The sequence below is a fragment of the Thunnus thynnus genome, chromosome 15, assembly GCF_963924715.1.
Source record: "Thunnus thynnus chromosome 15, fThuThy2.1, whole genome shotgun sequence".
NCBI lineage: Eukaryota > Metazoa > Chordata > Actinopteri > Scombriformes > Scombridae > Thunnus > Thunnus thynnus.
The window spans coordinates 24091784-24119475 of NC_089531.1; the positions used below are offsets into that span (position 1 = coordinate 24091784).

The 27692-nt window shown below is 39.2% G+C and overlaps 1 protein-coding gene across 2 annotated transcripts; it reads right to left on the minus strand.

Moving 5' to 3' along the window:
* Positions 1 to 27038, minus strand: fndc5b (fibronectin type III domain containing 5b). 2 transcript variants are annotated; one of them, XM_067611479.1, is made up of 6 exons: positions 26710 to 27038; positions 23016 to 23134; positions 21141 to 21339; positions 15232 to 15321; positions 10009 to 10201; positions 1 to 8123 (listed from the first exon to the last, which is right to left on the minus strand). In XM_067611479.1, the coding sequence occupies exons 1-5, from the start codon at positions 26783 to 26785 to the stop codon at positions 10062 to 10064; spliced, it is 624 nt and encodes a 207-aa protein (XP_067467580.1). In that variant the 5' UTR covers positions 26786 to 27038; the 3' UTR covers positions 1 to 8123; positions 10009 to 10061. The 2 variants fall into 2 exon arrangements, with proteins under 2 accessions (XP_067467580.1, XP_067467581.1); XM_067611480.1 differs by lacking the exons at positions 1 to 8123; positions 10009 to 10201 and adding an exon at positions 11137 to 12080.
* Positions 27039 to 27692: the final 654 nt, after the last annotated feature.

Below are 27692 nucleotides of genomic sequence, written 5' to 3' on the forward strand. Positions count from 1 at the left end.
AACGGTGCATTGAAAATATTTTATTTCTTTTCTGTGTTAATACATAATTAGACATTTACATTTTCATAGAAATAGTATATATATACCATAGGTGTGAACAATAGCAGAGTCATGCTAGCCCTCATGAACAGGTTTTATCCCATGAACATCAAAATGTTTCAACACAGACATCATGAATGTACATAAAACACTGACTCCATTATTCTGCTGTAAATCCATGCTTCTTGGTTATTTGCTTCGACATAAAGTACAAATATATATGTCATAGGTAAACGGCCCCATTCTTTACTATGTGTAGGGCCATAGGGTGATTATTCAAAGTTCTCGATATTCACTCATCCAGTCATGTAGAGTAGCCTAAAGGCAAACCAGTGGGAATGGGGTAACTTCAACCATGTTGTAGCCTTCCATTGGCACATGAATATTAGGGAAGCGGGAGTTTGGTTTAAGGCCGGGGTTATTAAGAAGCTCATGGTATTGTAATGGGGCAAACTGCTCTAATGGAATATTTACTATATTGAGATTACTTAAATCTTATAGTTTTATTACTACTGAGGGCTTAAAACATTCATACAAACAGTAATCTTACTTTGGAGAGATTATGAAGGCAAGCAATCACTTATTGGCAAAATCCAGGTGTATCCATTAATTTAAAACCTATATCTTATGGTGAAGTTCCCTGCAGTAAATACAATTTGCTACCAGTACCTGCATCGGAACAAAGTGGAGCAATGATTGATGATTGATCAGGTATTATTTGGCCATTGTGATACTCAAGTTTTTGTTATGGTTTCCAAATACATTTCTGTCAATATTCCTTCCATATTTGCTCAGACAATGAACCCTAAAGTTCAAATTGGGACCTAGGCTGTGCCACAGCGAGCTGACACCCCCGTTAACATTCAAACATCACATTATACTGGACTGGACTTGACACTGCAAACCCCACTGGGTGTAATAATCTTCTCTCTCCCTCTGTGTCTGTCACTCTCGATTTTATTCCCTCCGAATCTCTGACTCATCTTCCCCTCGCTCTCTCTCTCTGTCTGTCTTCACGTCTCTCTCCTGATCTGAGTCTCCAGCCCAGGCTCCATATTCACACATGCCTCATTGGATGTTCACCTTGAGCAGCTGTTGAGTCGCCTCCTGCAGCCTCAGATAGACAGAGACAGAGCTGTCTGGGCCAGACCTGCCTTCTGCTGCTTCCCCAATGTGTCAGTTTGGACGGCAGCCAGACGGAGAATGGACTCTGGTGTGTGAGTGAGTGAGTGTGTGAGTGTGTGTGCCTGGAAACTGAAACCGGAGACTGATATAGGAAAATGACCACTTCAAGTTCAATAGTATTACAGTTACAAAGCACATTCGTACTTTTATCACCTACTATATCAGATTAATGTTCAGTGATCCAGATGATGTTTACCCAATTTAGAAAAGAGAAATTTAGAACAGTTCACTTTCTCATTTGTGTGGCTAAATGATAGAGCTACAACATCAATAGTGATTGTTTCCTTTGATCAATCACAAGAGAGTGAGAGCAGCGTTACTCTGATTTCTGAAGGCAAGTGAGGATGCAACTTCCAGTTTCTGTGAGCGTAGTGAGTCAGTTGAAAAAAGGTTCAACAATCAATATCATCTCAGAACACCTTCAAAACAAAAATAAGGTCTGGAAAATGTTAGCCTTAGCCTGATTAGCCTTGCTAATGACTTAACAAAATATACCCCTTCCAACTAGATGGTGACATGGGAGTGAATTTTCACTCCTGTCCCCTCCCACAAAAATACAGAGTAAAAAAAAATTCCTGTCCCATCCCAATCCCGGAAGAATGATTCTCATCCCATCCAGTTCCCACGGGAATCCCACAGGAATCCTGTGAGCAACAGCATTCCCGTAAAAGTTTAATAAGCCTCTAGCTGCAACCAAACAGCAACCAGCCACCAGAGCAGACAGGAGAGAATAAAAAAGAATAAAAAAAAGACAACAGAACAACTAGCATTATGTTCAAAATAAAGAAAATAGCGTTTATTCATATTAGAACTGCATATTTAAATATAAAAACTGACCTATTGTTAATATGATTCCTGTCCCACCTGCTTCCATTGACTTTTTTTCCCTAGTCATGTGATGAATAGTGAATTTGACTCCCATCCCGTGGGAATCCCACAGGAATCCCATGACCCACAGCATTCCTGAAAAAATGTCAGCCTCTACTTTTTGTTAGTTAGGGGGAACATTTTGCTAGTCTGTTAATTTGTTAGTGACGTATCCGTCGGCCTGACGTCACTTCAGTCAACACGAAGGTGGTGGTAGCAGTTGCTAGGAGTGGTTAACCTGATGTCATTTACTAGGTTTGAAAAAATATGCTTATTTAAGAGTTGCTATTTCTGCAAGTCAACTTAGAACAACTTGTACAGCTACGCCATCCACACTTGTCTCCATCTTGCTGTTGCTCATTTTTTTGGATGTAGCAAGATAGCTAGTTAGCCATGTAGAAAGGCTTTGTCCCCATTCATGATTCTGCCTACAAAACTCTGATTGGTCGAAACAACTGTCATTTGGCACAGCACCAGACTTATTTGAACTGCTGAACAAATCAGAGTTGTGGGCGGTGATTCAGAGGTCCAGTACCAGGCTATCCTAGCTTAGCACAAAGACAAACGAATTCAAACGGAAACTGCTAGCCTCATTCACATCTGATTGGATTTGACGGCAAACAAGCGCATTCCCAAAAATGCAGGACCGTTCCTTCAAAGAGCCAACATTTGAGTAAGAAAACAGCAGCAGGCTACTTTGTGTAACTGCTATAAATAATTGAGATGAAGAATGGAAAGTGGAGTATATGTATATGTAAGTCTATACATCAGTGAGTACACAAGAGTGTGTTCATGCATTGAGAATCTGGTCCATGTCCTGTTCATGACACAAGGAAACTAAAGACATGACGGCAAACAGGAAACAAGAGGAGGTGCAGTTTGAAAATACTTCAAAATTTGCTGACTGCAATCTTTCCCTTCTTTCACCTGGTCCATCTGTGCAGATGGAGCAACAACAGCCACTCTGATTTCAGCTTCCAACAGGCTTCCTCAGACGCTACTGAGCTACACTACCCTTGAAAAAAAGCTTGACATTCAAATCCCCAGCGTCTACTTTGTCGTACACACTTGTTCTTTTAATTCTGCTGTGTTCTACACGCTGGTCATGATGCCCCACTTCTGTCATCACCTCAAGTATCCTATCTTCAATAATTACACGTCTGCTCTTTTAGTTTCTCTTTGTTTGTATGCAGGTACTTTCTTTCTCAATGTCAGATGGTTTCGCACTGCAGCCATCTTGAGTTAATAACACAACTGAGGAGTCACTTATTCATGTTTTACACCCATGGTTGGCATGTGAATGAATCTGTAATTTTCTTTTTCATTAAGCTACATTAATGAGTAGCTTAATACCAGGCTGAAAAGCAGTGTTTCACTGTCCTCTGTGGCTGAAAGTTTATTGCCTGTTTCATCCTTGTGCTTTGTTGCACCTGGAACTACACTTGTAGTACATCATTGCAACAATATGAGAAGTTAAACTATTGGAGGTCAGCGCAGGTAAGATTTTCATTTCCAATTGACCCTTCACTAAGCAGCAATCCTTTTACGCCTGTCAAACTGCAGTTACACAGTTTACAAAACAGTAGCAGATTTACCATTGAAATTCTTAAGATGTGAAACAATAGGTCCTTAATTTCGGAGATAGACGGAAGCCAGTGATTGTTGATTTTGGTGGCTAAAATGAAACCTATTGCGTTGCTAGAATTTATCAGCCATAGCTAGCTTGCTAATTAGGCTAATGGTAGCTCCATGACCACTGTCGCCATCTGACTTTGTTTCAAGTTGACTTGTTTTAAAAGCTCTTAAATATGCACTTGACGGCTGCTTACATGATATCTTGCTAAAAGACTGACGCTGAAAGGTCATTTATTTAAGACATATTGCAGCTCTTAGTATTATGAGGTACGATAAGAAAAAATGTAAGCCCATACTATTTTAACCCAATTTGGCTGCATAGTTTACATACTTGTTCTTATTTTCAAACAGTAGAAAATGATTTTAGGATGAGGACTAACAAATTGTTCGACAAATGTAACACTGTCTCAGGTAATGATAGCTGGAGTTGCTGGAGTGTAAACTTTCCCAAACCCAATAAAGAGCAAAACAGAGCTGCTAACGTTAGCTTAAACTCTGATACCAACCAGGACATACCACGCAATGAATGCTAGTTGTGAACGGGGCTTGTCAAAAAATAATATAACCTTGTTAGTTAATGATGCTTGGAAGTAACATTCAGGTACTACTGTAGTAAGTGCTAACAGACAAACACACTTTTAAATCAATTCCTTACACTTTTGCTCTTGTGTTTTTGATCTTGGAAAGGATAAAAGAAACTCTTTAAATGCCAAGTATTGCTCTCACTTCAACCCCATCCACATAAGCAGTCACTGTTCTGGGGAGAGCTTTAGTGAACAATTAAGTGTCCTTGTTACATCTTACAAATCTTGTTCCCATGCTCTTAAAAGCACTTTTAAAATCCAACCTTTACATACAATATGTGCTTATTATTAGAGTAGAAGAGTGTTTTCAGTTCTCCTCTTTCCCTGATTCTTTCATTCTCTTCCTCCCTCTAGTCTATTTCACCTTACTTGTTTACTAGGTAAAGTGTCCATCCAGGCCAGTCTGAGACGAAAAAGTGATAAATGAGCAGAGGAGCGAGGGATAGGCAGTGGGCCAGGGACGAATGAGAGAGAGGAGAGCTGATGCAGAGAGGGAGAAGGCGGCTAACGGGACTCTGAGAGTGGATATAATGAGAAACAGGGGAGAGGGAAGCTGGGGGGGAAGAGAAGTGAGGACAAGACTGTTGTAGAGGAGAAACGAGGATGGGTGGAGTGATATATGAGGAAGAGAGCATTACGACAGAGAGATAGAAAATGAGGGGAAATTCATATATAGGAGAATGAAGGCGGATGAGGGTGGCTGTAGATAGAGGAGGAAAGAGAGAGGCAGATAAATGGATGGCAGGGTGTGGGTTCGGTGTGCTGACAGAACAGATGATTGAGATGAGAAAGTAATGGCTGTCTCTCTCAGCACAGAGCAGTATTTAAATACGGAAGGCAGTATTTAAATCCAGTGTGTGTGAATGTGTGTATGTGGTGCTGATTAGCAGTCATCTCAACCAGCGAGGCATTCAGACATTCACTCATTATCGCTAATATGGCTGCAACTCTGCTGAGTTCAGCTTCGCAGCGTTTTTCTGTCTGACTTTTTTATTGAACTCAACTGGTGAGCGTCAGTATCCAGGGGCCGGGGTCCAATATATTTGCAATTATGTGGATAACACATCATAATTGAACAGGGAGCCCAAAACAAGATAATGAAGCTTTATCTTTAGCTGTACGACTCTGATGAAGTCCTTTGCTTCTTCACATAAAACTAGTGATGAAGAGGTAACTGAAAAAGTGAGAGATATGCTATGATTTCTCCTTTAATGACAGAATGTTGAAGCCTGCTTAAGAACTAGGGTTGCAAATAACAGTGATTATCCTCATTGATTAATCTATATATATATGTTTCTGCTTTAAAGGACTAGGTTGTTATCCATCTCTCAATACTTTCCAACTTCCCGTGCCTATCTGTTGCACTCAGCCCTAAGCCCATTCATCTCCTAGTAGTAAGTAATCTTTAAAAACAGCTCACAAATGTACAGTTTAATTTCCTGGGCACTGTAGTTTTTAGCAAGCGTGACTCCAACAGGAGTAAATAGTGCCTTTGTTGTGGACTACTTACAACTGTGGATTAGTACACATTGCTCTAATGAGTATATACAGCAGCAGGACAGTTTATGCAGAATTGTAGTGAAGGAACATGTCAATAGTGTGACTAACTGATGTGTTTTTAATAGCTTTTGGACAACAATGAAGCTCTATGGCACAGAGAAATAAGATATTCTCAGGATTTGGGTACACTACACAGGTTTATGTACCCAAAGTTGTTTTGGTCTTTTCATGGGATTTTTTGACAGAAAAATATAGAACATCACCAGCTTTTAATCAATTAGTCATTTTGTCTATTAAATGTCAAATTTAATTGAAGTGTCACAGTTATCAGAATGCAAAGTGATGTATTCAAATTGCTTACGTAAAAAATGTACTAAAGGTGTGATATGAAACAAAGAAGCAGGCACATCCTTACACTTCTAAAGCTCTTACCAGCAAAGGTTTAGACTTTTTTTTACAGCACTGAAATGATTATCAAAATCAAATCTTGCTCTGAGGCCCTCCAAATGACTGACCCCTACACTGGCATCTTGACAAGCATCACATATCTCTGGATCTGCCTGAAGCATTACAGTTAACCCTTTAATTGGATGGTCCACCTAAAATAATACTATTTTTCATTATTAGACCTTCGCTAGGTATTTGCACTGATGGACTGAAGGACTGCCAGACCGTGTTGAATGTAGGAAGACACCATATTTTTAAGATTTCGATTTTTATACTTTACCACACACTGTATTTGGATTATGTTTATGACGGGTTCTTTTTGAACATATAATACATGTTCATGTAACATTTCATAGAACTAGCAGTCCGTGAAAGTTCCTGGCGGTTTGGGTGATCAAATTTGCAGTCTTTTATGCATTTAAACCTGGGTTTTATGGATTTTTGCTGTATCCCATTACTGTCTGTTCACTTAGTAGTCAGATAGTTGCAAATGGGGTTTGAGAAAAAATGGTTTGCAATGGTTTACGTTTCAAAACAGCCACACAACTAAGTTTAGCCACACAGCTGAGTGCATAATCTGTTTGTTTCTGCAGCTTTGCATCCGTGCTGGTCTTAAGCCAAACCAGAGTGGAAACCCTGCCAAACTTTACCCACTGTATACATTTCATTAGGAATAATGCCCTGCATATCTCCATCCCTATTCCCTGCACATCCTGCTGCAGACCGCAGACAGCATATGGTGCTGAATATGCAGTGACGAACAATAAACCTCAATATGAACTTAAATGAGTCATTTTCCAGACATCCCAGTCTTTTAAAAGTTTGATGTAGAAGTGAACTTCTGGATTTCAAACTTGGAAGTTGCTTTACTTTTTTGTGTGGAGTGAGACACTGCTTTGATGAGAGATTGCCTGGTCAATCCTTGAACTTTGTCTGAATCATGGTTGTACTCAGACAGCGTCATCCAACTCATATACGGAAAATATGGGGTGCTGTAAAAACCGTGTCAGATTTTATCCCCGAACTGACAAGGGCACTCAGGTTCCAGTTCAGAGAGGAGAGAGAAAAACAGGTGCATCATTTAACTGATGACAGAAAGGGAGACAAAGAGAGAGAGAGTCAAAGGCAGGAGACAAGACTCAATGTGCAATATTTCTGACCCAATAATAAAATGACACCGTAATCAGGATTGAGATTGTGAGGGTTCAAACAATCACAATAGGAGGAGCACCAAATGGCAATGTGCTTATTAGAGAGACACCGACACGGAAAGACAGGGAGAGAGATAAGCTGCTACTCAAAGGACTATAATAAAGTCAGGAATGAAGGAATGACAGATGGGGAGATAGAAAAAGAGAAAGTCCTTGGTTTTAAAACAGAGCTCAGCTTGTTTTGTTGTGCACTGACTGATAACTGGACCTTGAGACCAGCTGTTCTTGAGAGCCCACCTACATTACTGCCATGTCTGACCAGTGGTACAAACCTAGAAAAAAGAACGACAACAGACATTCATGTTTGATGATCCACTCCTGGGATTCCATGCCACTGATGAAAAGTAACCAGAACGAATGAATCAAGCAGTTCTTGTCAAGAATAAATTATGTCCCCTCCAGTGCTTTCACCGACAGCCATTTTATGTCTTGTGTCTTTATCGGCAGTCCACAAAAAATATGCTACAGTCCAGTTTTGGTCACAACAAAGGTGAATGTTTCCTGTTTGACTGTTTGCAGACTTTGATTCTGCAAGTTCATATTTGTGTCCATTGTTTTTAAAAGTTCTTCATTGTGTCAAGGAGAGTTTCTGTAATGGTTAATCTGTTCTTCAGTACGATGATTTCTGAGAATGGCTTTCTGTTGGCCTCAGGGTCTGAAAGAAACAGATTGACTGTACTTGATGAGAGACAAAGGACAGTTCAGAGATGGTAAGGACTGGAACAATATAGTCATGATACTGCTTGTTGCATTATTCACAAAAAACTGTTTTTGAGGTGATTCTTTTTTTTCTTATTTCTAATAAACCTTTCACAAAACCTTGCCCCCAAGCAGTTGCTGTTGCTGTGCCTGTCATGCTTTCTGCTCAAGCACTGCCAAAACAGTAGTTTACAATCATAATGGTGGCAGATTAATCACTTGAAATTTGCAGTAATTTATGAAATGATGGGTTCTTGACTTCAGGCAGAGGTAATCAAAAGCCAACCTCTCATTTCTTGGCAACAGAGTCAGTTTTGGCAGCAGAAATGATGACTGTGACTGTAGTTAAACTAGCAAATGAACTAACTGCATGATTTGGCTGAACACTCAAACTCCAACTCACTTTTTAATGATTCAATCTGACATGTTTTAAATCAAGAAGCTTGTAAAAAGGGTCTTACAGGCGCTTGATGGCCACATACATGATATAATTCTAAAAGAATGAGGCTAAAGCTACATATATCCCAGGTAAAAAGTCAACATCCTCACCGGCTGATGATCAACATGGGAGACACGGATGTAGGGATGGGAGGATATAAGATTTTCCTTATAGCGGGATAAAAACACTCAATATAATTTAATCGTGGTGAATTTCCATTATTGGGATAATTGTGATTATCCTCACCTGAGCGTGAATATCTTCACAGGGGTGACTTGAAAAAGCTGTCTAGCTCACTAACGTACAGTCCTATCGATTTCCTGATTTATTTTGAATTGCGATTTGCCACAAGGAGGAGCCCGCATCTTTCCAGTCATGCGTCACCATGGCTGAAGGCTCGGATTGTAAATGCTTGGATATAAGGTTGATGGGTAGATTCTTTTTATTAATGCATTTCTTTCTTTCATCGGGATTACCGTACCTGCTGGATGTTAGTGAGAGTCTGAATCTGCCCTTGTTTGATTTTCACTAAAAAGGATGTTCACAAAAAAAGATATGTGTCCTTTGATGCAATAAAAATATTTGTTTCTTAACAAAATGTAAGGTAAAGTGATTCCAGTATGTTTTAGTGCTGGTTTAAGCATATTTTGATGATTATTGGGATAATACTGTTAATCACGATTATTTTGGCCAGGATAATCATGACATGAAATTTTGATATCGTCCCATGCCTACATGGAAGAGCTGAACATCACCCTGAACTCTTTTTCTGATGCAAACTCTTCTAACCCCACAAAGAGCATAGTTAGGTAACAATATGCCCCTTAGCTTTGACAGTAACTTCTGTAGGTAGTTAACAAGACATGCAAACGAATGCAGTTTGCATCAAAGCAGACAAACACACAGTTAAATTCATTTCTTCTTCTTGAAACAGTTTCAAAAAAAGGAACCACCCACCAAACTCTTGAGATACACAGTATTGCCCTTACAGCCCCATGCATGTGGACAAATCCAAAGATTGTAAGACCTGCGGTACCTTGTTACAGTTGCTAAGCTGTGATTGGACAACTGCTGGTCAGGGGAAAGGTTTGGAGAATGGTCAATTAAAAAAATGTCACATTCACCTGAAACTAGTTTAAAACCATAAAGGTATGGTGAGCTATCCAAACATATTGTTATGTAAAGGAATACCATGTTACCTAAATTCATAAAGAGCTAGTCTCTTGAGTATCAGATGAATCTTACATGATTGTGTGGAATTTAGGTTGTAGCAGCAGCACAATAATAAAATGGAGCAAAGAGAAAAAGCATAGAAATAAAAAATAGAACAGTATTTCTATGAGATATTATATAACATGGGAGCTTTTTGTAGATGACAGTTATAAAGATTTCCTGTCCTCACCTGTCCTGAGGTTGGAGGAGTTGGTTATTGCAGAAGGCAATTCGGGGCTGGTCTTAGACATTGCTGCGCAGTAGCCCCCCCTGTGGGTGCTCAGGAGTACTGCACTCTGAGGAGTTCTTGGCTTTGTCCTTGTTGTTGTTGGGCTCGTTGTCTTTGATGATGTCATACTGACGACAAAACAGGGCGATCACCCCTGAGAGACAAATGGACATGATAATTATTTGTTAGAATAATAACAGCTGTTGAAATCCCTTTTGCCTTTGGTTTATTTTGCTCTTGTCCATGGTGAGGTCAGAGGTCCAGGTCAAGGCTACTGGAGCAGCCACCACTGGCAACCAAACCCTGACCTCTAACTCTAACCCCAACCCACCTCCAAATCTCACTAAATAACATATTACATGTAATTTGCTTAATCCGTACAAAAACCAAAATGTAAAAATGACAAGTTGTGGTTTCATTGAGGTTAGGCGCTGGACTTTCTTGGCCAGCCACAGTGACCTCCTGGCATCTTGTTGTCACCTTGAAGTAGCAAGACAACCAGCGGAGTATGGATTAAACAAACAAGATATAATGTGGTTTTAATGAGCTTTAAAAGTGCTGGTAGGTGGATTTTGGATTTTGGATAGCTGTTTCTTGTTTACAGTCTTTATGCTGAGCTAAGCTAACCACATGCTGGCTCTCGCTTCGTATTTAGCGTAAAGACGAGAGTGGTGTTGATCCTCTTATCTTACTCTCAGCAAGAAAGCAAATAAGTGTGTTTCCAAAAAATGTTGAACTATTCCATCAAGGATTAAGTGATGTAAGATTTTTACATGAAAGCATCTTATCTCTCCTCTGCCTACACTAATCACATATTTTCAAACACAGATTTTCTTATATCTTATATTGACTATTGTGTTAATAAATTGATTTTAACATAACCCTGCTGATAAAGACTGTGTGATATGGTGGAAAGCTCCAGAACAAGCGAGTGAGTAAACCTCGAGTGGAGATTGTTTTGTCAACTGCTGTTTCAAAGGTCAAGAAAAAAAACTTTAAGTCTCAATCCTTTTACGTGCTGAGAATAATGAAAAGTTTATCTACACGAAAACTGAAGACCATGACCAGAAAGACCAGATATGACCAAAAGCTCCAGAAGATGAGAGTAAGTGGACACCGAGTGGAAATTGATTTCCAATTTCAACACAGTTTTAGCATTGGAAACATTGTCAATATGCAGTCAGGCTTATTGAAGCATCCTGAAATTGCATTAAACTGACCTGAATTGAGACAAAGAGGCTTAAAATAAATGTTTCTATAAATCTCTATAAAGCTTATTTGTTTTTCACTTCCATGAATGCATTTTATTCATTGTTTGAATGTTTCTAGCTTTATACACCTTGAAATGTTGATACACAGCAGCACAATTATTTCAATAACAGCTGGAAGAGGTGATGATACGTACTAGTTATTCATCTCTATTCAGCCAACTGTCTTTTGATGTGTCAATAAAGCCAACTGAATCAAACTGAAGAAAAAAAAAAAAAACAGACACCGACACAGATACAGAACCGTGCAGACAGAGATATGAACTTGATGATAAGATAGCCATGTCAAGCCTGCCTTCAGTCAAAAAGATTAAAAACATGGCAGCGAGGAGAGAGAGAGATGTGGAGAGAGATAGAGAACAGAAATGGAGAAAGAGAATAATTCATGACAGCGGAGGAGTGTGTGGAAGGTTTAGGCAGGAGGAATTTGGCCTGAACAGGCTTCAGTCGCTGCGTTCTGCTTATGTCAACCTCTGCTCATCTGATCACTGCAATACCATAGGGCAAGATAGGATATCTCACTGTGATATCCCCAAGCATGCCCCACAGGCCCAATTAAAGCTGAAAACCACAATTCGCCTCCTTCACTTACAGTTTTTTTCACCGTCCTGCCCTCCTTATTTCTCTTCTCGAGACTCGATTGCGCAGTTTTTCACTCGCTGCTCCCTCTCCAACTCTCTTTGAATCTCCCTCTCTCTCTCTCTCAGCCTCTCTCGTCCTCTCGTGGGTAATTGGTGAGGGAGATCTAGACCTCTCTCGCTGTTACTGTATATGCAACATACAGTATATGGGCCACATTTGTATCTCATTACACTTGAAGTGGGTTAGGTAGGAATATTTATAACTGTAAGCATCAGTAAAACAGTGCTGAGATGCACAAAAGAACAGCTGCAACACAGAGCTAATCACAGGAGGTTTAAAGGTTCTTGCAGTGTGAAATACTTTCCATAGATGTTATAGTCTATCAGCATAAAAGTAAAGTATTATATAAAAGTAGGTCTTTGCCTGAGAGTGAGGAGAAAGAGGGGATGATCCCAATACTAAGATAAGTTCTGATTGACGTCATGGTTTTTTGTTAACATCGATAGGTTCCCATTATAATGTATGAGTCAGACATTCTGTAATATGGGAGTAATTCAGGCATGTTAACTGTTCACTGACTGAGCTATTCCAAGTTATTCTAACAATGTCATTTATATTAATATGTCATTATTAAAGTATAACACTTGAGATATATGTGACTGTGTTATTGTATGTGTTATGGAGATGTCAACATGCTGCCATAGTGTGATGATGATAGGAGTTTGCATTGTTTAACAGCTAAAAACAAATGTTCTAGTTTGGTTTGTAACCCATTAAAGGATGGTAAGGTGTCCATATGAACACTGAAACAGGTTTTACATGCAAAAATTCTTCATGTTAATACTGACCAAAAAAAAAGATCCCTTCCTAATGTATTTAAATGATCCACAGTCCTGCTTCTGTGCAAAAGTATATTCAAAAATATATCCAAAGATAATATGAGGCTTCAGTTAGACACATCAAGTGGATTTCTTCCAAAGTTCCAAAGTTAAGTCTTCTCAGTACAAAATCTCCTTTTTTGTTACTATCCTTTCTCTGCAGCTCAACAGGGAACACAAAGAGGGAATTTTGTACTAAAAAGACTTAAGCTTTGGAAGATTTCCTCTCAATTTGTCTAACTCACATTGTTGAAGCCTCACATAAGCTTCAGCAACTTTTGAATACGTTTTTGCACAGAAGGAGGGCTTTGGATTTTGACCACCAAAATGAGGGCTGTGGATTTTGTTCTCCATCTCTTCCAACATACAGTGAGTGCATTATGACGGGATCTTTCAATGACCAGTAATAAAAAGAATGATTACAGCAAGCAAAAACTTTTTCAATGTTCATTGATTCATTCATTTATTATTTTAAGACAGACTTGAGAAACTGTGAATTTATCCTTTAAAGTTTTGGCGTATATTATTAGTGTGTCACACTAATGACTTATTCTCACTTTAAATTAAAATATATAAAACATATGATTTAAATATGCAACACGTATGTTAAAACCTACTACATAATCTCACATAAAATACAATGTATACAGTATATTAGTCAAGTCAAGTCAATGTTATTTCTATAATCCAAAATCATGCAAAAGTATGCCTGATGTAGCTCCATGACCGTATCGATGCATCTCTAGTTAGTGCTGATAGTGTGACAGAATTCAACACTTTCTTTGGCATGATATCATTTTCATTTCACACCTGTATACCAGGTGTGCATCAGGCAACACTTATTGACATTATAGCTCAAATTTGGCTCTATGACTTTCATAATCAGTATCCTCAGACCCCCAATTTGGATAAGAATGGTTTTATTTTATGTTCAATTAGTGTGTGTGTTGTATGTTTTTCCTGAATTTGCTGAAATTGATCAACTTAGGGGTGAAGATCCTGAATCATGTCTTACACAAATGCATCTCCAATATTAAAAAAACACAAAAACTCAATCTGATCTCATATCTCAAACCGAGTCTTTTACCAAAACACATTTCTGTCTGTTCTGACTTTGAGAGCTGCTTGCCTCCTGCTACAGTTTATTTCCATTTCCATAGTTGCTTTCTATGTATGGGTGTACATAATTGAAACCTGGATTTGATGTGTTCTGGTCATCCATAATGTATGCTGGCCAGCTTTACATCATCCCAAAAGCACTGCAGGGCACAAAATACTCATTACAGAGAGATGGCAGCACTTTAGGCACGTGCATAGATGGATCTCTAAGGGGGCTTGAGCACCTGCTGTTTGGCCTCCTAAAGAGAAAGTGCCCTTTTTCTGGGGTCTTTTTTTTTTTTAAATAAATAAATAAATTCCTATTATTCCTGCTACATCCAGTGTGACTCAACAATATACTCAGTTCCTCATATATTGTTTCTGAGTGTAGCTGACAGAGAATTCATATTGGTATGTTAGTGTTCAGAGTAGAGTTTGCTATTATTGCAAGGTAAAGTGACTTTAGGTGACAGAACTCAGTAGTGCAGAACTAATGTTTGGAGGGACTATTATTGTCATGCACATCCATGCAGAGCGGATTTAAATACTGTCACGCAACACGTTTCTCCAACTTGTTTAAGTTAGTTATAAAGTTGCAAAAAAGGGTTTGAAATTTTATCCCCCACAACATAACAACATGATGCACTTAAATACATTTTCCTCCTTCTGTAATAAACAGCCAATGAGGTGCGTTCAATGTTAGCTAAGTTAATCTGAGACTATAGTCAGCAGTGATGTTGTCATTATGTTTGTGTTATTAATGTCAGACATTAAAGTAGCGCCTAATGTAAGATTATATGAACAGTAAGCATATATATTTCCCTTCTATGTGTTATGTTTGCTCAACACTTGAATATCAGGACAGTGAATGCAGCTACATTTACATGACTGTTGAATGTTAACTGTTTATTAAATGTCATTATATATTTAGGTAAATAATTAAGTTACTTAAATTACTTTTTTCAGTAATTTTTGGAGGGAGGTAGGAAAGGGATGAAGGAATGTTAACTGTTAAAATATTTATCTTAATACAATTAAAAAAACTGTTTGATACACCTTATCTAAAGCTTATGTGTTGCTTTTTAGAATAGAATAGAATAGAATAGAATAGATTTTAATATCCATTTAATAGTGTCGCAAAAGTAGTCATTCAAGGCATTTACTTATGTAATTATTTAAAAATCACCTTTTATGAATTTGGGCCCCGCCCCTCTAACATCCTCTGCACGTCCCTGACACTACTACCAGTCTGTGTGTCTCTTAATAGGACCTCAGTCAGAGAGCCTATTTGGCCCTAAGACAGTGGATTCCGATATGGTCTGCAGTGATAAATGTGCCATGCTGAAGAGGAATATTACCTGCCCACATGATGAGCACCACTACAATGATGATGAGTTCTCCAGCCCTCAGCTGGGCAGCCTGACCAACCTCCTCCATCGTCACCTCGTCTGGAGAGAGAACACACACACACACACACACATTCAAAGAGTCAACAGAGTGCCACTGAGGACACTGCGATTCATTGTCCCGGAGAGTAAATGTGAAATTGCCATCACTCTGGAACTCTGCAGGGAAAGATAAAAGAATCGAACAGGGCGACAGGAGAGCAGAGAGGCTGCCTGGTGTAAATTTTCCACTCTGGTCAGTGTAATTAAAGCTAAGTGAGAACAGAGGTCTACAGAGACAAAGAGAGTTGGACCACAACCCAATCACTCACTGCGTTTCTCTTGCTGACAGGACTCTGGCAGCTGCAGTATAACACCAATCAGAGGGTTAAAGGTTTGAACACAGTCTGGAACACATCCTCGCACTCTTTGTTGCCAACAGCAGGCCTCATGCTGGTCAAACTGTCTCCCATTTCCAGCCTGGGGTACATCCCCTGTTTTAAAACTCTATAATTTGAAAAGCTTGCACAAACAGCAGAAACGCATCACTATCACTGATTAGTCTGTGCTTGCATCTTGAGGTGATATGAATATTCTCAAAGGAAGGTGAGGGAGAAGGAGAAGATGTCATTTTAAGGATTTTAATGAGATAATTAAACTTTTTTTGTGGAAAAAACTTATTGGACGCAAATTATTATTCAAAGTAAAATGTTTTATATCTTAAAAACATGTCTGGAGGGGATCTTTAACTTTCCCCTAAGTCTGGTCTCTTCTGGAGTCAGTTTGGACTGACTTGTATTTTTCAGTGTCTGAATGAGTCAAGAAGGATGCTGCCTCTCTGATCTGCTTACTCTCAGATCTCGTGATGCCATGTTAATCCCTGTGAGCTGGAGCCGAGGCCTGGGGCTTGATAGAGGGGAGGCTGAACTCTAATAAGTTGGTAATAGCAGATTATATGTTTCTGTTGTGAGGGCAAAACTCTGACAGACAGTCCTCTGATATAGATAAGCTCAGGCTACATGACATGGAGGTCTTGGTGTGTCTGTGTGGAGAGTGCACACTGGAGATACCAGCAGGCCAGGTGAATGTTGGGTGGGTGGAAAGTCACTCTGGTGGCCCTAAAGACCTATCGGCAAGTGTAGGAGCAAGTGTAAGCATCTGGCATCATTCAGCTCCAGAGCTTCTGTAGACATATAGTCACGTGTAAAGCTCTCTGGCAGAACATGTACTCTACCTTATAAATATTAATAGGGCTAAATTAATAACTATTTTCATTACACATTCATTTTCTTCTCAATAAGATAATTAAAAAGCAGAGGATAGTAAAAAAATGTCCCTCACACTTCCCCAAAATTATAGGTGATGCCTTCAAATGTCTTGTTTTATCCAACCAACAGTCTATAACCCTAAAATATCAAGAAATCAATTAGGAAACATTGTAAAATGACTGGTGAAAAGCCGCCTTAGCTGTCATTTATAACAGACTAATTACAATAATCATGATAATAATATACAGTTTACCACTTTATTGCTCTTATTTTTATTCTCCTTGTTGCTGTTTTCCTTGATTTTAACAGACATCCTTACTGTATGAATTGTGAGTATAGCCGGCACTTTTAAAGTATTTTATTGTCTCTGTGTGTTTTTATTGTGTTTATGTTTTCATGGTTTCGTATTTTATCCTGACTTGCTGTAAAAAGACTTTCCTCTCATGGGACAATAAGGATCTGAACTGAACTAACAGTGATATAAAACCGAGAGAAGCATGAAATCCTCATAAATGATTTCAGCGATTAATCAGTTATGAAAACAGTTGCAGATTATTCCTCTGTCGATCAAATAGTTGTTTCAGTTTCACACGTTATAACGTTCGCAGTACTTTTACATGGAGTGCGGATAAAACTGTTGCGGTTAATTGATTACATGCTTTAAATTATTTGAAGTAATCAGACTCCTTCATCTACCTGAGTTGTGTGTGCATCCTAATATTAGCTGCACTACTAATACACTAAGCTGCATTCACATAAAGAGAGCAGGCAAAGCATCTCTTGGGTTACAAGTTATGACTTTAATAAGATCAGATAATTTGGTTATAGTGTTTACTGTACATAACAGCTGCAATAATCAAAGAAGCTTTAATTGGGTTAAAATCAAATTATTAGATCCTTGTCTCCTCTGGTCAGAAACCTGAGGTTACCAGCAAACTCCAATACAGATGTCTACTACTTCCTCACAAGTGTGTATATGGTCATAATTAGAATTGATTGTCAGTGCATCTGTTCTCTTTGTAGTATGTTGAAAACATCAAGCCAACTGCCATACAAATAATCATTCATATAAGTAGGCCTACATGTTCCTACCATTCATAACTTAATGCTCTTTGTTAACAAGACAACTGCAGCTGTATTGGGAAGAAGAAAACCCTGTGGTTGTACTGGGAATCTTCCATACTGCATGTGAATGTGTGTAAGTGTGTGAATGTGAAGCAGACTGCTGCTGCTGCTGCTGCTGCTGCTGCCGCACTGTCAGAGATAAATTAAAGCTTGGAACAGTTCCGACAGTACGAAAAGCTCTGTAATATTTTACTGCCGTTAAAGATTGATTTACAAAACTGGAGATTTTGCAATTCCCTGTTTAATGTAATAACCAACATTAAAAACATTATACCTCGACAACAGCCACCAAGGATTTTACTACATTATGTAAACTTTAGTGTGCACATGTCACATGCTGCTCCTCAGTCCTTCTCTGCAGCCACAATCTCTCATCCCCATCCCCCTGCATTGCTCTCTGTCTCTGTCTCCTCCAGCCACTGCTCACTTCTCCTAGGCCGTGTACTTCCCTCCAACTCCCCAGACCTGCCATCCTCAAGCTGTCCACCATATGTCCTTGACTTTCCCTCCATTCCCCGTCTTCACACCTGTTCCTACTTCTCATCAGTCCTGCAGTTACCTGGCCTAATCCACCCACTCCTCACCTGTGACATATTCCTTCATCAGCCAATTACTTCATATACCGGCTCAGATCATCCTTTGTCAGATTGTTGCTGTTGTCATGTTAGTTTTTGTCAATGTTTTCAAGCTTCTTTTCAGTTACCTGGACTTGTATCATATCTGCACCTGTTTGCCCGCCTGTCTGGACTGCTCCGTATTGCATCCCTACAACTTTGTGGATTTAATACAACTGCTGTTTGGACTGTTTGGACTTGCCACCCATGCCTGTTTGCTTTTGTATCTTCACTTTTTACAATAATCTCACTGAACTTTCCCTTCCTGCTTCTATAGTCTGCATTTGGGTCCTTCCCCTGCTGCCTAATACACACCACCCCTGACGGCTCAGGATTTTTGTAATATTTTTTGCTGTTATTGCATATGAGCCGCTACAGAGAGACAGATAGATACAGACACAGACAGAGAGATAGGTAGATGGAGAGAAAGATAAACAGACAGAGACATAAACAGGCTGTGTGTTGTGTTGCATTGCGCCTGCAGATACTAAATGGTGTCAGGCTGATTACTACGCGCTTAGAAGGGGTGGAGAGCAGTAATGGCTGGGAGATTTAATCAGGACAGCTAATGAATGCTTCCACGAACACACATACACACACACACACAATTTGCGCACAGGGAACTTCCATCAAAGTCAAAGCAAACAAAACGAGTCTGCCCCTCAACATCAAGACAAATTTGTCCCACTAAACGCCTACATCACAACATCATGTAGCTACGTTGCAAAATAGAGGTGCAATAATATAAATGAATATAAATAAATATTTCCGTTCAGTATTACCTTTTTGAAATCCTTTTTTTCTTGCTTAAGATATCAGCCTCAAGTTTGGTATTTTAGCTTTCCCTCTAATGAATTCCCTTGCTTCAATTTTTATGAACCAAGTTTCTCCATATTTGATGCTAAACCTTCATCTCTGTGACATTTTTAATAGCTGTCAGTCAAACAGTACGTCCAGAACTGTAACAACTTCTCCTTTTGGTGACATTTAATTTATGATGGCAGGGCTGTTAAATTCTCATCTGATCAGTCGTCACAGCTAGCGCTAACGACCTACTATTTAATCCAAACAAGCAACAGGTACATTACTTACTGTTCACTTACTGACCACCCCTTTTATGAACTGAACATATAGTGAACCACTATTTTTAGAAATTACTGATGACTGTTTGCTAAACCTCTCACCCAAACAGTGATTGTCCAGTCATAGCTTAGCAGCTATACCTAGCAACGGCAGGCCAGTTCAGCTTTGAATTTTTCTCCACAAGTTGAAACAGTGTGCGTAGGACTGTAAGAGAGATACTCAACATTTAAAAAGTTTAGTTTAGTAGTTTTTTGTTGTTTACAAAAAGCACATGAATGTAAGTGTAAGGAACGGATTATCTCCTCCAACATAAACTACAATTATTAGTATATGTCCATTGAACTAACTTACCACCTACAGTACCACAGCACTACTTCCAGTGCCAAGGAACACATCATTACAGTACAGTAGTTTGTTTAAGGGTTCTGTTATTAAAAAAAACAAACAAAAACAAAACAAAACAAAAAAACATGAATGTCTATCACTTCCATGTAGTATTTCCCCATTGAGTAGGAGCTGGTCCTGGATGCTATCAGAATTTAGGCTAATGTCTGTTCTTTTTTGGATTTGGAGGAGTTTACACTCCAGCAACCATAGCCAATATATAGTATCATGTTTGCCAAATACATCAGCTAGTCCTAACAAGCATTTTCTCTTTGAAAATATGTTGGCTACGTAAGCTAAGCAGCCAAACACAGGTTATGTCAGAATGAAATCTAAGTTGTTTCATTTTTCCACATCATACTGGGATAAATTAACTCTACATTGCAATACAAGAACAAAGTTGTTTATTTATCTTCCACATAGATCATCATCATTATAATATCTTGTAGCCATCAAGTGCATATATGATCCCCCTTTGACATAGTTCTCATTTTAAAACGAGTCAGCTGGACACGTTAAAAAGCCAGCAGGAGACAGCCAACTCATGCAGCATTAGCAACATTAGCTTAATTAGTTAGCTAGCTACAGGAGATACAATCTGCCAGCAACAGTACAGCTTTAGTGGCAAAATGGACAGTTACAGCCTCCTTTTGTTTACCAATGTCTGAAATCAAGAACCAATTGTTTGCAGAAAAGCTTAAATGACTTGTTAAGATGGACATTTTACCATGTATTTCACACTTGAACACTTTTACCCCTAATAGGGCCCTCTGGAAGCTCCCACACAGGGGTGTTTCTAGGGAATACGCTGCTCCCTAATGTCCCATGTTCTCTCTCTTATCACCTTGCTGCTGATGAGCGTTTAGTATTTGCTGGGTCCCTCTGAAGCAGCTGCTCTTGGCACTATAACTGGGTCGGGCATGATAAAATTGGAAGTACTGCAAGCCGCTCCAGATACAGTAACAGCAGCCTAAGCATTTGAGAATGAGAACAATATATTGTACGGGAGGTGGGGGAGTACTCACAAAGACATCAATTTCTGCTTTATTTGTATTAAATTGTCAAATAAGCGTCTTCTTTGTCCTGATAGAGAATGAAAACACAAACAGAACATTAGTACTGCTGTGTTATTGTTGCCAGTTAAAAGCTGCTATCAAAATCTGCATGTGTGCCTGTAGATTTGTGCGCAATTACCCTGATTTTCTAAAAGCAACAGATCAGTTTAAAGCTTATCGCACTGATTTTATGTCCCCACACATTCACAAGTTGTAATGTTTCCCGCTGCAATTACTGTACTAGTTTTAAAAATCATCATTCTTTATCCTCATTTTAACAATAATCCAGGATTCCCAAGTAAAAATAGTAAAAATCGAAAATAATAAGTCCTCTGTATGTTGTCATCCCTCACCTGGACTCTTGGATGCCAGCTTCTCCGACTCTTTGGGCGTTCTGAAGAGGATCGGCTCACTGGGGGGGCTGCTGCCTCCCATACTGATACTCTGAACGTGAACAATGTACTCTGTGTCCTCATCCAGATCCCACAATGCACATGAGCGCGTGGTGGTGTTCACCTCCTGGATGAACCTCAGCATGCGTACATCCTTCTTCTGCAGATGAGCAAGAAACAGAAGAACAGAAGAACAGGAGGCTCAAATTCTCTTTTCTTTGGCACTGTCTCAGCAGAAAAGTCACAGTCAGGGGAAGACTGACACAGCAAACCACTGTCTGATATTTTTTAACCAAAGAATATTCTTATAGTGGGGTTGATGTTTCAGAAGTTTTTCCAACATGCAATGAACAAAAATCTGGGGAAACGCTAAATACCTAAAAAAAAAAAAAAAAATTAATAAAAAATGCTGAAATTTGAAGATAGAGATGAAGATCACTGACGTCACAGGTTCAGCTTCACTCTGCTCCCTTGAGGCAATATACAAGATTTTTCTACTTGTTAGCAAAAAATCCCTGGATGCATGCATTTGCAAATGCAGATTTCTGGTGGCAAAGTCAAAATTTCCTGCTGACAATCCCTCTTGTAGAAATTCAACAAACTGCCCTCTGGTTAAGGTTGATATGGTGTAAATGCATACATGTCTCTCTTGGTTAATAGTAGGGGAAAAAGCTGGGTTTGTTCCTGCAATGTAATTACACTAAAAGAAACAGAAGGCTGCTCAGGCCATACACGCTCTGCTGGAAATGTACATCATTTTTCAGCTAGGACTGCTTGCTCAGGTCAATTGGTGCCTGCTAGATCAAGAGTTAGTCTCCTTAGGGACATTTTTATTTACCAGGCAATTAAAGAAGGCAATTTCTTAAGCGATTTAAACTGCATGTAAATGTACATTTGAAAAACATCTGAAAGTGCATCTGCAACCATTTGGCTGTAAAAATGTTAATTATTGATCTTAAACTTGCATTTTCTAGGCCGTTTAGTCTATCATCATTATTAGTAGTAGTATTACTGATATTGTGCCCAAGTTGACACAAAAAATTAGCAGCAAAATTTACTTATAGTATTAAAGTAAAAGTACTTGTTTTGCCCCTGTAGCTGATATTATACTACATATGACATTAGATTGTTAATACTCAAGTATCAGCGTGTAAGCAGCATGTTACTGTTGTAGCTGCTGGAGGTGGAGCTAGTTTAAACTACTTTATATACAGTTAGCTAATTTAGTCCAGTGCTTCCCAACATAGGGGTCGGGCCCCTCCAAAGGGTCACCAGATAGATCTGAGGGGTCATGAGATGATTAATGGGAGAGGAAAGAAGAAAAAAAATTCTGATACTCAAATCTGTTTTCAGTTTTTGGACTTTCTCTCTAATCTTTATTTTTTGGTGAAATATTGGATCATTTATTGAAGTGAATCCATGTGAGAAGTTTAGAGGGAAAAATCACTATTTGGTGGAGCTGTTAACAACTCATAGACATCAGAAATGTGACCCCCGACTACACACCTCTTTTTGTAAGCCAAAAAGGTTGGAAACCACTGGTTTCATCTTTAACAATGTGTTGTATTTTAAAAGCTTGTTATATTATCCATTGTGTCAAATCTTCATCTGAAAAATAAATAGAAACTAAAACTCAAATGTAGTAGAGTAGAAAGTACAATATTTCCCTCTGAAATGTAGTGGAGTGGAAGTATAAAGTAGCATCAAATGGAAATACTTTACTGGAAGTAAAGTACAAGTACCTCAAAATTGTACTTAAGTACAGAACTTGAGTAAATGTACTTCGTTACTTTCCAACACTGACTCACACAAAGGGCACGACACACATAGAGATACCTGTTGGGTGATGGCGAATCCAATGACCGGGTCTCCTTCCAGGATTTCCCACGTGACCACGGCAGAGTTGACTTCAATCTCTCTGATGGTCACATTGAGCGGAGCTGACAGCAGCGTGTCTGAAACACACACGATGACCACAGGAAACAAATTGGAAGAGACAGGTAATGAATATTCTGTCTTTACACCTTGTTATACATACAGTAGATGCTACTATGTAGACCTGAACACACATCTTTCCTTCTCCATCACTCTTTCTCTCTTTGAACTCTGTGTTCTCCTTCACACTTCCCTAAGATCTTCTCTTCTCCTCCCACAAATTAATCTTTCTCCTTTCATTAATACCAAGCCTAATTAACCACGCACAGGTCTCTTTGTGTTTCCCTTGAAAAGGCTCTCTTTCTCATTTGTCTTCGTCTTGGTGTTTCTCGCTCACACACACACACACATACATCTTCACCTTCTTCTCTCTTCCCAGCTTCTTTCTCCCACGCACATCTCATTAAAGTGTGACTCATGAGGATGTATTTCCTCTGTCACACTGCCAATTGATTTTAATGTTTGGGTGAAAAACAACAACTCATAACCCAGAATGCAATGCATTTGTTAATCACAAGAATAACTATGATGGATGACATTACAGTCTTCTTTAACTTTGTGAGAAATATAAGTGAAAAAAAACAGAAATAGTGGGGGTGTAAAGGGAGTGCAAAGTGGAGAAAAACACATTGGCATGGTGTGTGTGCAAGTGTGTTTGTGTGTGTGTGCGCATTAGCAGGCATGTGTGTGTTCCAGCACAATGTCAAGGTCTGACTCTGACGTTGCTTTAACAAGTCAGGCTCATGGGAAATACAGCCCTGACTCTGATCATAGAAGACCTTGAGTTGGACGTAAAACACACACACACACACACACACACACACACAAGTTACTATTCTACTCCCGATGGACAAGCACATGTATGAATAATAGTTTATTCAAATTGGTTCTTTCATTGTAAATTCTGGTTTATAAATCCCCAAAGGCCACACACCTCTCCCTGTTTTACCTTTACCTCCAGATGTTTATTGTGTATTAATTATGTACTCTACGGTTGGATTACCAACGGGGCAAAGTGGACAGCTGCTCCATGGCCCCAAGCCCGCAGGGCCCACAAAGGTGTTTCAGTGGGTTTGTGATAATATGTGAATTTGTTTGCCAATATGCACATTAAAGGTGCTCTAATCTAAAAAAAAATGTATTTATATTAACAATGGATCACATGACTTTGTGAAAAGAGTTGCTGGTATTACATAAACCCACAGGGAATTATTACCAACTCTCTAGTTCCCTCTGTTTCCAGAGCGTTTTAGTGTCTTTCAGCTCATTGTTTTGTTTTTTTGTTCTTCAAATTTACTGTTTTGGTTCAGTCTGACCGCTCTTCTCAGCATTGCTTCCAGCCACAACTGGCAGCTGCTGCCAACAAAAAATCTCTGTACACTACCCAGCCAGCACCAAACAGCAGACAGACAAAGTTAACGACAAGCTGGAGAACATAATGGAGCATTTGGCGGCCAAAGAGCCAGATATTTCGGTCAGGAGAGAGTGGAGACTTCAACAGAGCTAAAAGAAAGTGGGTGTTGGACTTATATTCATCAGGTAGCCAGAAACATGATTATAAATGAATGCTAATGTTGCTCCATGCTGGATGTGTAAATATGCAACTATTTGCTAACATGTTTGTGATATCAACTATATAAGATGATAATGTCAGTGTTGTATTTACAGTTTGTTTCTGTTGTTTCTGGTTAAACGTGATGCTACGTAACTTTAGCTGAACAGCAGCCAACATGGACACAAGTGGCAATTAAGATAATGCTAAAACTTTAAATGTAGCAGAGTGACAGTGCATTATACTGACACCCTCATTTGAATGGTAGTTATTTTTTGAATACAAAACAACTTGTCATACCAGACCAAGTGAGGCTGTAGCAGCCAAGCCTTTGTGAGTTTTAGTGCTTCTGAATATATTTTCATTCGTAAGAGGAAAAATGTGCCATTCCTCCTTTAAAATAACATCGTCTTGCTTTAATACTTTGCTCTTCTGTGTGTATTATCTCCATGTGTTATCTTATCCACCGTGCTTAAAAGTATGTGTGTGTGTGTTTGTGTGTGTATGTGTGTGTGTGTGTTGTTGGTGTATGTGATCCGATTATGCTACTCTTTCTTTCTTTGTGTTTACCCGCCAGATTACCAGCAGAAGCTGCAGTCTGTCACTTTTTGCAAATTAGATTGTCACATTGTCTCACACCTCAGCAAATACTGAACGCCGGGCCTCCGACATGTTCGGGAAGTCAAATAATGGTATTACAGGAAGAAGAATGTACTCTCGCTTTCTCTTTGCTTCCCTCCGTCTGTTCAATGCAAACACAATCATCAGAGAACAGCGGAGAAGTGTTACATAGTGTTGGCGAAATGAATTTTTTGGTGGGGGACTCTCTCAGTGGCTCCCAAAGGCTTTGAGTGTGTTTGTTGATGCACAGTAGGTGTGTTCTCAAGTGCGCATGTGATACATTACCAGGACCCCCCATTTGACTAGCTGTTTTCCCACTGTTTATCTTCCAGTAGTCACACACACGCACACACACAAACAATACAATAGCAGAGAGGGATACTCATCCATTCTTAAGTCGTTTGCTGCCAAAATGCCAAAAGCTGGCTGCAGAATCACAAAATTCCCTCTTAAAACTACATTTATCTCCAGCCTCAGGAAGCCAAACATCAAATCTCTGGAGGCTGAGATAAATCCCACATGATCTTATCACCAAGATTTGGGCTTTTCAAAGCACTATCTGTCATCTCTGAGCTTATCATGAAGACGCAGTGTAACCACAATGTTCTGCCTGAGATGAATGTTCTTTTTAAATACAAGAATCGCTGCAGGTTAAAAATATGCAATATCATGAAAGATAGATGAGGTACTAAATCCATCATGCATGATATATGATGATTAGAGCTGTGCTGTAGGGCTTTGATAAGGTGCAACTGCCCCTTGTTTAATTCAATATGACACTTCATTGACACTGATAGACGTCAAAGTAGAAGTTTGCAGGTAGAAACACACCTATTCAGTCTGTTGTTGAGTCATATTTTCTCCATTTTTTTTTTTTCTTGTTTAGATTTTTTCCAGTGCTTTCTCCTTTAAAATCAAGAACTTTCTTGAAACAACTACCAAGGTGATATGTCCTGTTTCAAAATGGCACTTATGTCTATAAATATTCTGCAAACTAGGGAACAAGAGTGGCATTTCCTCATTCGATTATCTGATTTTTCTACTTGGCTTATAAATTACAATATGAATATGAGACTAATCTATGTCAGCCATTTTTGGCATTACAAATAGTATTGTTTCTGCTTGACTGATGATAATGTTGATGCTGATGCATGCAAAAACACACATGCACGCGCATACATGAACACACACACACACACACACACACACACACACACACACAAACAATGTGTCATATCAGGTGCAATACATTTTCAATATGGGATCTGCTACTATACACTATAATGCACTACATGCATCACATCAGACAGTTCTGGTCCAAACTGCAGCAGCACTACACAGCAGCATGTGTGGTTTGATCAGCTAGTACATCATCCCCTGTTTACTCGTGCTGATCGCTCATCAACCTGTGGTAAAACTCACCGGCATTAACGGAGGACACGGAGAGGAAGCCCAGCAGGAGCAGCAGCACCGCCGCAGACAAGCCTGGTTTAACCATCCTCCTGCTTCTTCTGGCGAGGCTTCACATCCTGCGCGGCCCATTTATAACATCCCTTTTAACAGGAGGGAGCAACCATCCCGGTCGGTACCGGAGAGGGGACTTGTTGTGGCGGAGACGAGGCTCACCTGAACTTGGCCAATGCAGCAGAACACCGGCTGTCCGGCTGCTGGTGACGGAGCGGCGGCGTGGAGATGCTTTACTACGCGGAGAGGTGAGCGGAGCGTAAAAGCAGTGCGCAAGTGCTGCAGAGTGCAACGTGCCTCCACAGCTAAAGTCTCTCTCTCTCTCTCTCTCTCTCTCTCTCTCTCTCTCTCTCTCTCTCTCACACACACACACACACACACAAGTTTGCGCACAGCTATCCTTGTTAGGACATTGCATTGACTTCCATTCATTGTGGCCAACCTAACCCAAACCCTAACCTTAACCATAACCAATTCATGCCTAATTATATACAACATATATAATTATATATACATATATATATATATAATTATATTCCAATTTAATGATTCGTTGTTTCTTTGAAAGGCATTTTGATAAATTATTTAATCAATAAATCATTTAAGTCATGTTTTTTTTAAACATCCACTGCCTTTAGCTTCTTAAATGTGAGGATTTAACTGCTTTTATGTTTTATCCTAGATTGCTCTGGACTGTTGTTTCCTTGGGCTTTGGTGCTGATTTTTCACATTTTTCTGACATTTTTTATACACTCAACTAAACTAATTAATCAATTAAATGAAAAAATAATGAACAGAAATAAAACAATAGTCTCTGACTGAAGCCATATAGGCTATAGGTTTTTCCTGTTATGTAAACTATTAAGCCATAACTGACCCTGTTGGCCAGTTCTATCAACTTACAATATAAATTTTGGCACTTAAGGAACTGTCACGAAATC